This window comes from Struthio camelus, chromosome Z, assembly GCF_040807025.1.
Source record: "Struthio camelus isolate bStrCam1 chromosome Z, bStrCam1.hap1, whole genome shotgun sequence".
In the NCBI taxonomy this organism is placed as follows: domain Eukaryota; kingdom Metazoa; phylum Chordata; class Aves; order Struthioniformes; family Struthionidae; genus Struthio; species Struthio camelus.
In genome coordinates this window covers 28,190,405-28,208,392 of record NC_090982.1, presented here as the reverse complement: position 1 = coordinate 28,208,392, position 17,988 = coordinate 28,190,405, and the positions used below count along the sequence as shown (strand labels likewise).

Below are 17,988 nucleotides of genomic sequence, written 5' to 3'. Positions count from 1 at the left end.
ATACAAGTTGACAACACTCTATGTTTGTATTTCATATTCAAAGGAAAGAAAAGGAAGTCAAGGCATTCAAAATTAAAGAGCATGCAGGGGACATATCAATATCCAATGGCCATACCCTGGATATTGAACACTTGAGACCCAAACTGTTACTCAGTCACATAGGAGACACGACTGAGACCAGTGACACCTCCTCTTGCCTACTACATGCAGAGCCACAAAAGTGAGACCCCCTAAAGTTGGACTAGTGTACTCTTCTTTTTTTTTTAACAATAATTGAGCACCAGGCTACCTTCCTAACCTATCAGTATTCTCTGACTCTCAGTAGCAGCAGCCAGTTTGAACATAAAAATAGATGAAGACAGTTGCCTAAAGTAACTGTTGACATAGGTCAAGAACATGGAAAATTATTGCAGATACCATTTCATAAACTTCAGTTGTCTAAAGCTGGATAAAAAGTCAGTGAATTCAGCAGTGCTAAGTGATGCATTCTCACTGACTGACAGAGTGCTTCTTCAGCAATGCTCAATGACAATCCACAATCAAAGCAGTTGCCATAATTATGCTACACATATTCTGAAAAAAAGCAAGATTAAAAAAAATAGATATTAGGACAGGCTGGGGAGAGAAAGGAGAAGCAGAGGAGGAAAAGAAGAGGCAGAAAATGTTTGAAATTACCACTTATGCCCAAATAAACACATCCTATAGAACAGCAGGGCAAGCTACAGTAGCCTGCCCTGTGGAACAAAGCTGAAATTCAATATGCATTGAATTTTTCCATCTCACAGCTGCAGAAAAGCCAGTCAGTCCTGATATGAAGAAGTGGTTTCTATCTACTTTGTTACAAATAACCCATTATAGCACTACAATCGTACCTCTGCATACACAAGGTGCATTCATCTAACGTTGCGCATTTTAACACACATAAACCCTTTGCCTTTCCGCTGTGCCCTTCTCATCCCAGCACTTCAGAGCCCTTGATAAACATCCATAAATCTCAGTCTACAACTGAGTGTGGTCGCAACAGTATATTCCCGCTTTAGAAACAAGACTTTAGAGGAACATGTTGAGAAGAGAAACAAGAAAAAAACGCACATCCCAGGTGGAGGTGGTGCTGCAGAGTCTCTGCCCCAAGGGAATTTATTAGCAGCCAGAAATGCTGGGGAGGACAAGCATCATGCTGAAATTTTGGAGAAGCTCAACTTGCCTGCAACTGGCCAAGACTCATTTCCCACTGGAAAGGCAGGGAACAATGAAAGTAGCAGCAGCAAAAAGATCCCACATCTTTTCTACTCAGGGAAGTCTCTTATCAGGTTTCATATTCACGGGTGCAACTTCAGCAATTGCTCAGTGAACATGAGCACAGCCTCTGCCCTGCGTGCTCTCTTGAATGCTGCACCACAGTGGACCACAGAGCACTACAAAATTACAAGCTGAAAATCACATGGCAGCTTTGTGGCAGAGCTGAGAACAACTTCCACGGAGCCTGGACTCCTCTCTTGTGGCTTTCTGCAGCACCAGCTCCCGTTGTGTTACACAACGCACATTTCAAGTAGTTTGGGATTCTTCCCTTCTTCAGATATGGAGTACCCTAGGCAGCTCAAACACTACTGGTTCCGTTTCTAAGACAACTCAACCTTGGAAAAGTCAGGAAAGATCTTCACTGAAACTTAAAAGCAATTGTCATGTTTAGAAAAGTTACTCACTCTGTCATTCATGGTCACGCTTCATACATGGTTTTAAGAAAAACTATAAATGACAGGTCTGCTTGGTTCAGTAATCAAAGCTAAGCTTAGACCATTACATACAACAACAGCGCGTCTCGTCTTGGGACAGTATAATAGTCTCAAGAATTTCCATACACAATGAGGATTAGTCTTAATACCACTATGAATGCAAATTGATATGTTGTAACTTCATCTAACTTGTGCTTAAAATTGCATCTTCTTAATACACTGAAAACCTGATGCTGAATCCAGTATCTACTAGGGAATTAAATTTTAAACCCTCTAACTTAATTAGCTTTGGAGTCTAACATCTGGCAGCTGAACTATCTTGGTTTTTTATGTTTACATTACTGTAGCAACGATGATATAAAAAAGAGTAGAAATTTCTAATAGATTTTTTCTTTTCTTAGCCTGGTCCAATAACTCCTGTCACACAGCATTTAAGTCTTTTAGCCATCTGCTCATGCTAATTTCAGGTGGCCTTAAATAATATATGAGTTCTTAGGAAAACAAATCTCCCACTGGGCCAAATTTTGCCGTCAAAAATACCAGTGCCATTCCAAAGGTCTAGATTCAGTTGAGGGTTTGCCATGGCATCTATTGCCATAGATAGCCACAGCAATTCAGTAAACGCACTGAGAATTATTGGGACAGTAGAAACATTCCATAATTAAGCGATATGTAATATACCACAGTGGTATACTGGTATTGTCAAAGCAAATACAGGAGGCTTCTCTTGAGTATTCTCTTTGCTGGCGAAAAGGCGTTCGAAATAGCCCTCATGCACTATTGTTGCTTTCTGCAAAAGAAGAAACTATCACCTATTGCTTAGCCTATTTCCAGCACTTTTACTTCATGATCCTTTGCCATCACGGAAATCTTTGTCATAAATCCACCACAGAAAAACTCAGTCACTAAAGCATAAATCAAGTATCAAATCAAGCAGTCTTCTGCTATCAGAGTGCATAAGCTACAAAAGAGTTGATCACATTTTGGTTTTTTCCATTCTGTATCACTGCTGTTTAGTACTTCCCTGATCGTGAGAACAGGACCAATTCTTTTTCAAACTTACTCCGTCTACCACCTATGCCTAGAACTATATGTTTAGAATTCAGAATAGGGCCAAAAGTACTAACCTTAAGCTTCAGTTTTAGAGCTTTTAAACATTAAAAATTGGGTTTTGCTTTTTATGGAAATATCCATGGCATATTTTACACCACCCCATTTCACTATATCTTTGGCACTGTAGTCGTACTTCCAGCGCAATTTGATGAACGCTCCTATTTCTTCCATGGCTAGCTTGTTTGCCTCTGATCTGTGACTTCAAATCAAGACAGGGGAATCTTTAGCAGTCTCTTCTTGTGCAGGCTGTAGTGCAAAAAAAAGAGCAGAAGAAATGTCCTGGCTCTTGTAAATCACTGATGATTTAATCTTTTTTTCTTCCTCGACCTGCGACCTAAGCTGTACCGTATCGCTTCCTGCCTTGAACTGGAATGGAGCCTTGCAGCTGGCAGTGAAGTCTGCTGCTATTAAAACACTAGTTGCTGCAGCTCCTAAACATCATCGTCACCTTCTGAATACTCTGCAAACAGCTATCCATGAAAGTTGCATGTATCCAGTCTCAGGGAGCCCTGCAGTTCAACTCCCTGGGCAAATGAGAAAGGACTGAAATTTCCTTCCCTAAATCCAGTAGGCTGAAGAAAAGCAAACATTTTTTTCAACAAAAGTACTATTCTCACACCTCAAGAACTGCTGACAGTGCTTCCATCGAGGTGGTATCTCTCGATTTCTGCAAGTTAGGCCACATAAAAGCTAGAGTGATGCTTGATTAATGAACCTGCTGCTTACTGCTTTTCTTTATTTTAAATATAAAACAGGGGCAACACCGTGGCTTTTAAGCTCCCTGATGGTCCCTGTGCACATTTTGACGCTAGAAGTGTGCCAAGAACAATCATTTAGTTATGGCTGCATTTCTCTGTGCTCATAATTCACAGTATTCTTCCATATTACAAATTCAGAAGAGGAAAACAAAAAGCATTATTTCCATGGCTGTCCTTTATGGGACAGACTTTCCAATTGAATATATCAAAGCTTTTCAGCCTCCAATCAGATCACTTACATGAGGTTCAAGTTTGGTCCGGACAGCCTTGCCAAAATTTCTGTTATCTATGTTTACGTCACTCGATAGTAATCTTTACGAGCTATTTTTACTTTGTCTTCTGTTGGCATAAAAGGATTTTAAAATGGCTTACTAAAACTGTGACTCTTTATACGATTACAAGCTACCAACAAAACCTTTTTTCCTCTGACCAAGACAGTCTTCAAGCATGCAAACATGCATCCTCTGAAGTATACAACCATAAGTTTTGTCTGACATCATCTGGGATGTGCTACAAAAGATGTCTGCTCTCACCAAGGCAGATATTTCAGAGGCTTGAAAAATCGTAAGGGCTTTCACACCCTTTCCTGTTAGTACTGTTATTATATCTCTAATCACCTGTTCAGTTCATCTACTTGCTGATAGGATGGACCAAAAGGTGAAAGTGGACTCCGGTGGATTACACCAACGTATTATCATTAGACAATAGCTTAAAAGCTCCTTAAAAGCACTGCTGCAGCTCTCACCATCAGCTTCTCGTGTCCAAAGCAAAGGAAGCACGGATCCAGGGAAGAGGTGCAAGAGCAATGAACGAAGAGAAAAACAGAACCACATCTGAGTGGTTCTAGGAGGTGCTCTTAGCTGAGGAAAGGGAAGTCTATGGGTATTCATGTCACAGCGTCCGAATGCGTATGCAGCAGGTAACCAAACTGCCAAGGTGGTATTCTTTAACTCATAGACAAAGTCACAGCAAGGTCAAGTGGCCATAACTTGAAACTAGATAAACTCAGGTAACGCAAAAATATTTAACTCAGAGAACGACTTAAAAAATCTGTGCAAACTCTCCGTTGTTGGAAATGCCCTATTTAAAACTGGAAGATTTTTAAAACCTATGCTCTGCTTTAAATAGAAATGAATTCCAGAAAGCCATATGGCATCTGGTCAAAGATGGTTTGACCGGATGACCACAATGTTTCCTTTTGGTCTTAAAGCCTATGAGTCTAATGGTAACTATATTTGGAAGAAATAGTTTCAGAATATTTCCAAAATCAGAAATTCTGGTTTTATATATGATCATATAAAGCTGTTTTAACAGCTGCTGATTAAACAGTTGGCTGCCTTTGAGTTTGGTAAATGTACTTAGCTCCTTTAAAAAAAGCAAAGATAAACAGATATTTTTGCCTTTGTATTTATTTATAATTTCAGTATCAATGGGAATGACGGAATTTACTCCCCTTCAAAAAAGGGAAGAAATAATGTCAAACAATAATCTAGGTTAAACACGGCTTATGTGAGCAACAGTCAACACACCAATGGATACAACTGGTTTAAGGGGATTATATGGAGAGGATTTAGAGTAACTCTGAGTGTTTTATTTTGCTAAAACATTGTTTGTATTCATAGAACGACCTGTATGGCAGTAAGGGAAAAATACTTTCACAGAATAAAATATATCGTGCTCACTTTACATTTGCCATTTGTAGAAGTTTTTATTCAACTATCAGCATTCTCACTGTTTCACAGGGAGGGAGTCAGCAGCGCGGAGAAGCAAAAACCTTTTTACGCAGGGCACATGCGCTCGGCAGCACAGGCGAGAACAGGGCATAGCTGCCTGGCACCTCATCTAAGCTATTAAAACTTGCAGCTTAGAGGATGATGAGGATCTGCTAGTCTGAAATAGAGTATTTAGCCAAGGGAAGTAAGACAGAGTTTCCAGTGATACTGGCTTTTTAAAATGACCCTAAAAGAAAGGAGTTCTAATAAGATGCACAAAAGGTTAGATTTTTTTTTCTTTTGCCTTGTTTTGGGGAGGAATGTCTTTCCAGCTCCCCATCCCTGCTTTTTTGTTATCTTCTAATAAGTCTAGAGATAACAAATTATCTGTGTGTATTATGATCACTTGCTGTTCACAGATTAAAACACCTGGGTAAGAAAGCTGCCACTAGAATTAAATGTGATTGTCTTGCCTGACAGTAGCAGGCAGAGAGATGCATGAAAATGTTGACACATTACATCAGGAACATACATTGCTGCCAGAAAGTTTTCCGAATGCAAGATTAAAAAATGACCTTTAATCCATTTTGCTATGAATATCCTGCAGTAGAACCAATATCACCAGTATCAGATGAAGCTGGATCCCCTCAAGAAATGGTGTGTAAAAGCTGCTCTGTCACATTCCTAGACAGTCTGCTCCAAGATGCTCCTTTCCAAAATGTGTTTTCTTTCAATCTTTCTCTCTCTTGGCTGATATTCTGGCATGTGGCCCTGCAGGATCAGCTTTTTCCAGAATGGCACATCTTTCCCTAGTTCAAAACTGGGATGTCCCCACTTCCTCCTCTTCTGACTCTTTCTGATATCCAGCCATTTTATACCCCAGCAGCCAAAACACCAATTTACTCTATCTTGGCCACTACCAATGCAAACTAACTCCAATGACAGCAAGGAGACGCTTCTTATAACACAAGACCACTGCCGCTGTCAGAGCAGCTGTCTTCCTCGGCAAGCTCTCCGAACACAGATTACCAATGAGAGCCCTAATTCTCCTTACCTTTCTTTAAAAATTTGGTTGCCTATCATTTTTCACCTCTAAACCCACTTTGCTACTCAAAAAATGCAGGAGCCTCTACTGCTTTACTAGAACTGTAAAGTAATTCAAATGTTATTAACACCTACTAGCATCCACGGACTAAAGATTGTCAAGCAGTTTCATTTATAACTCTCTGCTTCCACATGTTTACAACTACCATGACGAAATATTCATCTTATGGGTTTAAATTTCCCCCCACACTGTTTTTACCTAAAACAATTTTGTTGCCGTTAAGGCCGAGCAAAATCCTTCAGCAGTTTCTGAATTGTGAGATGAATTAACACACTTTTCATTTTTAGGCTCCACATACAAATGGATTTCTTTCTTTAAGATAGTATTTACACTTAGAAAAAGGAGCTGCGCAAGCTCATGTGGTTTTGAAGTACAGGCACTGCACGGCTCTCCTGAAAGGTCCCATTTTGAACAAGGCTGAGCACTTTCAACACATAGGGAAAGAGGCCACGGGGCAGACATGTCTCTTTGACAGAGAGGTGCTGAAACAACTTTATTCCAGGAGGGAGAGACTTTATAAAGTCAAGGTATGCCAGGCAACCTAATGATACCTGCTGAAGTTAGCTGTGTAACATGCTGCATACGCCCTCTACGCTCTTGGTAAAAGTGGCCAGGACCTCCACGAATCCCTGTCCAAATCAATCACTGCCCAAAGTGCAGTGCACTTGTGCATATGTCAGAGTGCATATGTCTGAGTCATCTCCCCAGCTCCAGCCTCTACCCACACAGTGAAACCTCAGTGGTTCTGCTCCTGAAACGCCCTCCGACAAAGTAAGGGAGGGAGGGACAAAGTTTTTTTTCTCCTTGCTTATATTCTTTCACTAATGTAAATTCACTTTTGAAATTATGATATTCCGAAACACTGTATTATCCAAAGATCATATGGTGGGAACCAAAACAAATATTCAAGACTAAGTATCTATGCCTTGAGTACTTCTGTTTTCTGAAACAGGGTGATAAAAGTTGAAGTCAATGTTAAATTTGCAGTTATGTCTGGTAGACACCAGACAGTTCCCTGAATTTATACTTCTTGTGATCAGCACTGCAGCTCCAGTAAAGGCTGCACAAGGTATCTGTTACCACTGTCACATTTAAGCAGGTTAGATTTAGGCTTTAATATATCAGAATATAGTTTTCTGCCAAGCTTCCACTGGTGACAATGAAGGGAAAACATCTACAAATTTTTTTTCAGAATTAGAATCACAGAATCACAGAACGGTTGAGGTTGGAAGGGACCGCTGGAGATCATCTAGTCCAACACCCCTGCTCAAGCAGGGACCTCTAGAGCACAGTGCACAGGATTCTGTCCAGACAGCTTTTGAATATCTCCAAGGATGCAGAGTCCACAGCCTCTCTAGACAATCTCTTCCAGTGCTCTGTCACCCTCACAGGAGAGAAGTTTTTCCTCATGTTCAGACAGACTTTCCCGAGTTTCAGTTTCTGCCCGTCGCCTCTTGTCCTGTCACCGGGCACCACGGAGAAGAGGCTGGCCCCATCCTCTCGACACCCTCCCTTCAGATACTTGGACACGTTGATGAGATCGCCTCTCAGTCTTCTCTTCTCCAGGCTCAACAGGCCCAGCTCTCGCAGCCTTTCTTCATAGGAGAGATGTTCCAGTCCCCTCATCATCTTTGTAGCCCCCCGCTGGACTCTCTCCAGTAGCGCCATGTCTCTCTTGTACTGGGGAGCCCAGAACTGGACACAGCACTCCCGATGAGGCCTCACCAGGGCTGCGTAGAAGGGCAGGATCACCTCCCTCGACCTGCTGGCTGCCTAATGCATCCCAGGATCCCACTGGCCTTCTTGGCCACAAAGACAAATTGCTGCTCATGGTCAACCTGTTGCCCACCTGGACTTCCAGGTCCTTCTCTCTGGGATTATTCTTCCCCAGCTGCAGGACCCTGCCCTTGCCTTTGTTGAACTTCATGAGGTTCCTCTCCACCCAGCTCTCCAGCCTGTCCAGGTCCCTCGGAATGGCAGCACAGCCCTCTGGTGTGTCAGCCACTCCTCCCAGTTCTGTATCATCAGCAAACTTGCTGAGGGTGCACTCTGCCCCTTCATCTACGTCAATGATGAGTAAGTTGAACAGGACTGGACCCAGTATTGGCTCCCAGGGGACACTGCTAGCTACCGGCCTCCAACTAGACTCTGCACCACTGACCACAATCCTCTGAGCTCTGCTATTCAGCCAGTTCTCAATCCACCTCATTGTCTACTCATCTAGCCCGCACTTCCTGAGCTTGCCTATCAGGATTTTGTCTCTAATACGTCCTCAAATTCAAGAAACTGAAGAGGGATATTATATTTTGAATCTTAAATCTGGCCAGTTGTGAATGGAGCACTGTAAAATATCTACTTGCAGAAATATTTGTTCCCTATGCAACAAAAGTATCTCCTAAAGGGCGTTTTCCTCCCTATCACTCCTAAACAATATTTTTTATGCATTCTTGAGGGCTACAAACAAATTTCTGTAACAAGATCTATACTACGCTCGCAAATACTGCCACTCTTCCTAATGTTTGGTCTATATGTGAACTGAAGACAGAATATATTTATATAGCAGAACAACAGTAGGAAGCAAAAACCAAGGAGTCCAGTTGGCACGAGCCCCAAATTCACCAAGTGCGGAGAGGTCAGAAAACAAAGTTCCTCAAAAGAAAAATTATCTGTGTTTTCAAACTGCTCTGAGCTAAAATCCAGCTAATTTTCTGAAGTCATTACGACTTATGTTCAAGCCGCACGTTGCTTTGCAATACTCCGGACGGGTTATTTCAGGTTTTTTTTCTTAGCAGAATCCTTTGCAAAGCCCCAGGCCACAGCATGTATCTCCTATCTTCTGATTTATCCTCTCTGCAGCCAGAAGACTTCAGATACATCAAAGTCCACAGACCCAAGTGATCTGTTTCATTTTAAATATTATTATCTCAGAAGATTTGGGCTACTTCTGTCAGTGATAGCTGAGCTATCACCTGTCTTTCTAAGGCCAGCGACTGCCTTTTTCCCTGATTCTGAAGCCCAAAAATGGTAATCAGCATCCAGCAGCTCCACCACAATCCCAATAAACTCTTTACTTGCTGGAAGGTGGTATTTGCCACCTGCTCTGATGATGGGCTTCTATGATGCTGTGAAAACTTGATAATAAGGGGGAGATGCTGCAGTGAAAGCATATCATTGGTCAAAAGCTCAGCCCAAGTCCTTGCCACCTTATGAACTTTCACTTTGCCTACCCATCTTGCTACCAGCTTAAGAAAATCACAATCACTCTAAGAAAACAGCAACAGAATGCAATCCTGCCGAATAGTTTTCTTTTTTTTTTTTCCTTCATTTCTCAAACCATTTGCTACACTAATTAGGAAGTGAGCCAGTTAAAACCTCTAGACTAATCTCCGATTCTCACCCAACAGTTAACAGTGAGATTGCCATTGCAAAGGAGTTCTGTAAAATGACCTGGCAAAGAGAAAATTATAATTTTCTAAAATCTAATATTTCTTTTTAATGCACAGGCAATTAAGGATATGGAGAGGACAAAAAGCCTTTGAGGCAGGGGCTAACAACTGGGATAACTATGATGAAACTGAAATATAAGTGCAGGTAATCAAACATGATAATTTATGTCAAGAAACACTTCCATATTCTCTGACAGTGGACATTTTTCCTATTGTATTACACTGAGATCCTACTGGCCATTTTTCTGCTTTTAGTAGGAAAATATCAAAAGGTAATTCTAGTAGGTAGCTTCAATGATTACTTCTGAGAGATTCTTTTTAAGCACTAATAGAAAAGTCAGCTATCTCATGAAAGTATTAATAGAATTAGATATTAACAAAGCTTTTATTCTTCATAAATAAACCTAAGTCCCAACAGCATTATGATTAACTTTGTTAAACACTTCTATGCACTGTGGATAAACGAAGAGAAACTGCCATTATATGACAAAATTTACTGGAACAGTTGTGTCCTATTACAGGACCTTTGGATTTGGCCTGTACAGGAAGGGGAAGACTACATACACTGTATATTCACATGATATTGTGTGGATAAATTCTGGATTAAGCCTTTAGGTTGCTGTCGCACAAGGTTCAATTTTGAGCTGATTTTCTATCATCTGTAGGCCAAAAACTGTTTTATGTGTGGGAAAGGAACACCAACTTTTTAGGTTGTTATTTTCCAGGAAGATTAGAGAGAATGGGACATTTCATCCTACGTTCTCAAGCGTTTAAGATATTATGTCGGTGCAGCCTTAGAGAAACCTGCTAGAAAACATGGCTGCAATTTCACTCCATTTTCCTCTGCTCACTTGAGTTCATCACCGTGGTTTCTCTTCTAGGCCTAGGTATGTTGTCATATGTGTTGGCAATCTAGTTCACAGTGGGTCACAACCGAAAATAAGGCTGGTGCTGTTATGCAGCCTCAGCATGACAAAATCATTCTTGATTCCTGCTCAAGCAACACAGGCTTCCCAGGGATTTTTGCTGAGGCAGAACCTGGTTTGACTTACGACTAATGTACAGGTCACCCCCATAAGTACAGATCTCAGTCACCCATCAAACAAAAAAATACCAGCCATTTTGTACAACCTTTCTAACATCATCAACAGCTGTTAGAACAATACCAATTATAACAGGACCTAACGCAGCTGGGTGCCAGTGAACAGCAGCTTTGTATCTCTAGAGGCCCTAAAACAAGATCTTAAGTGTACGACTATTCGCCCACGTTTATATCAAACCGTGTTTAACGCTCTGCAGGCAGCGCCTGAAGTGAGGGCTGCTGGGCCCTCTCACATATTGTGATTCAGTTCATGTTCTGACTCACCCAGCAACAGGCTCCTTAAAAATAGCAACTCTGATTCTTGATCTTGACTGACCTAAAGAAGGAAGGATGGCTCATGTAAAAGATTTCAGAGACAATTAAATAAAAGGTCCACAGCGGTAAATATTTCCTTACTTCATAACAGACTCTCCAGTCACACTCTGAACATGGAAAATACCGTGGCAGTTTCCATTATTCTGCTATCAACTATTACCGATTCTTTGTCCTCTGCGTGCTAATACAGGTTACGGCTACCCAGGCAGGCATCAGTAACTCACCTCATCCCAAGGTTTAACAGTTCTCTTATTTTATTTAGCTAACAAAATCCTTTTGTTCACTAATGAGGTTTAACAACTTAACACTTAGTGCTGCCAATATGAAATACGGGCTTTCCCACAACAGCATTCTCATCAAAATTTCTCTAAACTTTTAAGTCCAAGATGCTTCTCTTGAAAACCTAGGGTTTTAGTACTGTAATGGAATTCTTCACTCCTGCTGAGTTTTGTGCCTCCCACACAAAATATAAATTGGCCAAAGTTTTATATTCATCTTAACTCAACCTCATATTCCAATCTTGACACAGTTAAATTGGTAAATAATTAGTACATACACCTTGATGACCATCTTCTTAGCATGAAAAATCTAACCCTCCTCTCTATTTGCAATGAGCATTCTGATCTGGGGTGATAAAACGCATTCTCTGCCCCAAAGGCAAACCCCATAAACAGTGTCATACTTCTTGCCAAAGCAAGACCATCACCTTGTGGTGAAATCCATCCTTTTCTCTACTCTTTAGCCAGCTACTCCCAGGATATTATTTAGCAACGTGAGCTGGTATAACCACTGCTACATAGCAGCATGATTAAATGTTCACTTGTGGGTGCTACCGTTTGTCTTCCTTCTGACCTCTCACAAACACCCACAATGTCCTTCTAGTGTTAAGGATAGGCTTTCGGCATTATTCTCCTTTCCTTTGAAGGCAGCTTTAAGCATTCAGTTTTGTCTCCTCAAATATATTTTTGCTACGATTTTATGAGTTGTTAGCACCAGTTCTGTTCAGCTTGTTATGGCAGTGGTGAGACTCCCCACCTTGTATGTGGTACTAACGGCTCGTACGTGCCAGGTCATACTGGTCTGCTCCTTGCGTGGTTAAGTGAGGATGGGAAAAATGTAAACACCCGTCTGGAGCAGTGCTCCTCCCAGGTATTCTGACTCTGGGGCAGAGGTGGCAAAGGCATGAAATCTGAGCAAAATCCTGATCAAGTAGGGTATCTTGCTGAAGTCAGGTTGCTTTAGTGCTTGTTTTGATGGACGCAGGACTGAAAATTTTTCAGTTTCTAAAAGATGAGTGAAGCTGATTTGAATGAGTTCCACCCCCAAATAAACCTATATGAAAGGAATTAAAAAAGATAAAGTAGTAAGATAGCACCATAGTTCAAACTGACAAGTAAACACTAATGCTGTAAAATATTTTCCCCATTAGTAAATGGGAGATTTCACAGAAAACTTGAATTATTAATTTTACATTTAGCAGCCCCGCTATGGGCCACATTTCTTTTTCAGATCTCTCTTGTAATGCAAAGCACTGCGACCTGATAAGCAAAACAGACCATTCTTCAGCTTGTACAAACATCACTTTGAATATATTATCAATCTGAAAGCTGCGTTATATTAACTTAACAATTGCGTTCCTGTGGGATTATTGCTTTACCGTTAACATTATTTGATTTTGGGTAACGTTTTTCATTACATGAGTCACAAACGCATTATCATGGCACTTCATTACAAACTCCCCATTTCACCTAACTGTACCTCGTACGAAAAGACAACTTTCATCTGTACTGTCCACTTAACTTGTATATATTATTGCCATGAGTATGGGCTTCAGTTCTGACATTTCGTTGAAACCGTAATCCCGTCAGTGACAGGAAAGCTCCATCCGATTTTCCTTATACTTTGTATTGATGTAAATTTTGATTTACATGGTGAGATCACACTCATACTTGACAATTCTTTCCACTTCATGTCTCTTCATTTCACCACCAGGGCAAACCCAGAGGTGCTCAAGCTCTTTATTCCCACCCCTGGAAATGCTCTCTCAATCTGATTTCAAGAAAGGCCTACCAGCAAGAAACTCAACTATTTAGCAGTTGAATTAAAGCTGTATGATCTCTTTCGACAATGCACTGACTCTGTCCATCTTCCCTCTTGCTTTTTGCTTCTGCTCCCATTGTCTCATGCACTGTAGCATCACCAAAATAACTTTGCTGGGCAAACTCTAAAGAGCTAAAGAAAGACTCATAATTCATGTGTGGGATTTTCACTGACCAAAAGCCACCCACAAACAAGACACTAGCTGGAAAGATCAGAAACTCCTGTAATGTCTTTGCCATCCTTGGATATCATTCAGTGCTTAGCTTTTGTGCATAGTACTGATCCCTGCTTCAAATCCACAATCTTCTCTCTTGTCTTTGTTTTACCATCAACACTGGAAGCACCACATAACTACACACAGGACCAGAAAAGACGCTGTGGAGAAAGCTACGTCTGAAATTTTCTAGATGACAAAATATGTTAGGGGCATTAGAATCTCACATGGACCTTTCATCCCTTAAAACTACTTAATCCATTTCACCTCTAAATGGCAACCCCCAGAGTTACGGGGCAAGCATATAGATAATAATGGGCAAAATTATGTCATACTACACTATCCTGTATTGTTATCATCTAAAGGCGGACTAATGTTCATCTAAGACTGAGACAACTATAAAAATGTGTAATCCATACATCTTCAACTTATGTTTCCTGCTGGGCATATTCATATTGTTTAAAATCATGCGAACAGCAATTGCTAGAATAAAAAAATCAAGCGAAAGATCTTCAAAGCAATTTAATTAGCTATATATCTTTCCCTGTAAATTCACTCAGTGAAATCAAACACTGTCCACACAAGAAGTTTAAAAATGCCAGATCTCAAAATGGTTTCTCTATTACAGGTTATTTACATGATGAATTTCCACTCAATGAATATTCCTTTATTTAAAATTTTATAAAATTAAGAACAAACTAGTGATCCATATCTGAAGCAAGAACAGATCACATCGATTAGGCGTACCTGTTAAACAGAAGAGGCTTTTAAGCATTAAGTAAACTATCATTAAAAGATTTAGAAAGTACACAAACCCTAGTGTTCCCTTGTTCACAAGCACACATGCCTTCTAATCTGCTGCAAATATTGGCATTAGATACAGTGACACTCATAAATACAGTAGCATACAGTACTGGTCCTTTAAAATTCTCACAGCCATGCAGTGTGCCTTTTTAAAGACTAAACCTTTTGTTTTTAAAAGGTCCAGCTTACACAACATGATTAAACTGAAAGTGTACTGTAATATACTAATCGTTTAACGTTACAGACAGTGAGGACAACTCAGCCATTAGTCTACAAATACCGATAGCCATATTTTGACATGTGTCCAGCTGCACAAGAGTTCTCTAGCTTAGATTCAGTAGAGCAATCACAAAGTGAATCACAAGCACTTCTGCCAGATTAAGGAATTGGACTTTTGGCTTCTCTTTGGTATAGAATCATTAACAGGCTGGAGTGCCTTGCACAACCCTCACTAGAATGACTCAGTATTGAAGTGTTATTTAACAATTCAGAAACTCAGCGATGTGGTTCCCGTGCTGACGCTAGCGCTGAACGCTGCATATGGGACAAGACCTAACTGGTGTACTGCAGAAGGCACTGAGAAACCGATTCCGTCTCTGATTTTCTGCTGTGCTCTGCCTTCAAGTCTCTCATGATTTTGGCCCTCTGCCAGAGCTGCAGAAGGGGTATAGGGCAGGTGGGCATAACAGGAATGCTTATGGCAGTACGTGCCTGTCAGCTCGTGCACCTGCGTGCAAATCACTTCACAGCCTCTGTGCATGTGGGAAACTGCATGTGCTGAGACAGACATGAAAGCCTCGCTTGCAGGAAACGTGCCATATTTAAATCGTCTTTCACTGATAACTTACATTTTCCTTAAATCCTTGTCAAGTTTTAGGATAGCGCAAATCCTTCACAGACAACAGTCACAATCCAATGACTAAAAAAGGCTGACCCTGTTTTCATGCCAGGGGTTGAAGATTTTTGCTGAGGGGAGGAAGTTGCTTGAACAGCATTAAAAAAGCTAAAGGAATCTTCTCCAAACTTTCCTTCTTAAAGAGAACCACAACAAATCCAATTCTGCAGTCAGGGATGAAGTAGCAAACCACTGAAGTTAAAGGATTAAAACAAAAGTGTGTTTTAGAGGACTTAAGGAGACTTAAGGACTAAAGAACTAGAACAAAAGCTACAAGACAATATTATATCCAACTACATACCAGCAATTCAACTATGTTACCAGTTATCTATTATATAATATACAGTCTGACAGTATGATACCATTGTTCAAAAAGAGGGAGGTCTCTTAAAATTAAGATTAATAGGAACTGCCAAAAAGACCACGACAAAGAGCTTTCCTACTTGAATCTGTCACACACTTTAAGTCCAGAAAAAGACCAAACACAAACAAGAGAAACCTCCATCTGAAAAGTGGTATCGTCCTACACTGCTCATTTTCATTCCAAAAGCTGGTTGATTTACAGAAGGCAATGGTCAGCAACACTACATTTGTGATTTTTAGAGAAGCATAGCGATTAGAACAAAATTCCCAGACTGCAACTCCTCCATGAATAACACCGGACCTTATGATCTAAGAACAGCACATACTTAATAGCGTGGTATTGCCTTTGCTTTGTTTTAATGGGAAGCAGAACCTTAGTGAACAGACAGTATGTCACTTCTTGTAATGCTATATGCCATTCAGGTGAATGTCTCTTGGTATGGTATTTCACATAAAAAATGCAAAGGCTTCTGCCTCAGACACACAGGTAGATTTTCTTACCTTTGGTTCCATTGAAATGAAGCTGTGGGTACCTCTACTTGAGAGAACTGACCTTTTAATTGTTTTACTATGGTAGAAGTGGTAGTAATCCTTCAGTGTTCCAATCTGCAAGAGTAGAAAAGAAGAAAAAGAGAGGGAAATTTAATTTATGAAAAGTGGTTTTCTGGTTTTCATTTTTAAAGGTCTATAAATTATGCAATTTCCTGCTGTGCTGAAATGTTACTTGAACCCAGTGATCATCTTTCAAAAGAATGACATATGATACGAAATGGATGGAGTATCCTTGAGGCAGTAACTGCATAACCAAGGATTATAATTGAGCTGCTTAGTCTGTCTCTATCTACCTCTTTAATATTTAATTTATATGCAGTATTTTAAGTAATCCTATATCAATCTATACCCAAACCGTCTTCAAATGGCAAGTATAAAAATCATCAAATGACTGTATGGTTATGAAAAAGCATTCCATCTAGTTTGCTTAAGGAAATGTACCGTAAAATGCACTAGATTTGGTTATTTATACAACTAACTTATAAAAAAGACATTGGACTACTCATCAGGAATAAGCTTCTCTTTTTGCAGAAGGTGGGCAAGAAGGAAGCAGAAGAAAGAAAGATGGAAATGGTAACTTCACAGCATAACAATTTACTAGAAGTAAAAATTCAAACCATATAAAACTGCAAATTTCGCAAGTGCAGTAAAAATACTTTTTATTCATCCCATCAGTACACAGTAGCAACATAGATATTAAACTAGTACAGCCTTCACAATTTTACAATTGTGGGAAATTTCCCCTTCCAGGGTCATTAATATCTAATATGCATAACTTAAAACTTTACTTTTACACATCTACAAACATTCAGCCTCCTCGTCTTTAGGGAAAAGGTCGTCCCAAGCCATTTGGAATGTGGCCTTCTAACACACTGGAGGTATTGTAAGACACTTAATAAAGCAGTTAAAGTTTCCTTAATGATGAGTAAAAAAGGGACACTTGAACTTTCCGTTATTTCAACTGAAAGTAACTGAAAGTGACCTCGACCTCAGAAAATAGGTTTGGTACTGAAAATAATTCTGAATGAAATCACCAAAAGGGTGGAGCAATACAGAAAAGTTCTAATCTCTAAGATCTTCTATGCTGAATTTCTGTCTATAAGAATATATATGTAGGAAACCTGAGTATTTAACATTAACGGTTCAAAGAGAATTGTAAATAAGTCACTGTGGAACTCTGAGAATCTTCTTTTAGACTATCAGAAAACACAAATCTTGAGAAAATATCAGAATAGCCTCAGATGAAATATTCATAGACAATTATTGTTCTAAAGGAACACTTGAAAGTTTAAAAACATAAAAGGTAGTGAGGAACAAGGGAGTTTTTTTTTCAAAAAAAATCTTCAGTTGAAATTAGTTCATCTGAATGGTAAAACTGCACCCCAATTTAAGATACGAATCTAAATCAGTACAATTAAAAGGTCCATCGATATCTGCATTTTAGGTAGAGTGACTTGTGTTTCGTTTAAGTCAAATAGCAAAACTTTTTTCAGCCAAGCTAGTTTATCATACATGAAACAGGAACTGGTTTGACAAAGCCCAAAGGAAGCACATTAACACTGTAATGGTGATCTCCAGCCTGAGAGATCCACGAGAGGATCCATGGATCTTCTGTTTCAGAGGCCATGCAGACGGAAGTGGTGCGATCCCATCCCGCAAACGAGCCTGTTCTCTGTTCCCATGGGAAGACCCAGCAAAAAAAAAAAAAAAAGAGAGAGAGAGAACTTATGTCTACGGGAAAGGTCTTTTTGCCGACATCTCAAAAAGCTGCAGGAC

General features: G+C 40.1%; 1 protein-coding gene across 1 annotated transcript in view; it reads right to left on the bottom strand.

Annotated features, from left to right (window-relative positions):
* Window positions 1-17,988, bottom strand: part of PCSK5 (proprotein convertase subtilisin/kexin type 5) — a 250,946-nt gene that overhangs the window by 209,664 nt on the left and 23,294 nt on the right. The window contains exon 2 of the mRNA XM_068927337.1: window positions 16,162-16,266. Within this exon, the coding sequence (XP_068783438.1) occupies window positions 16,162-16,266 (105 nt within the window). The remainder of the gene's footprint in view (window positions 1-16,161; window positions 16,267-17,988) is intronic.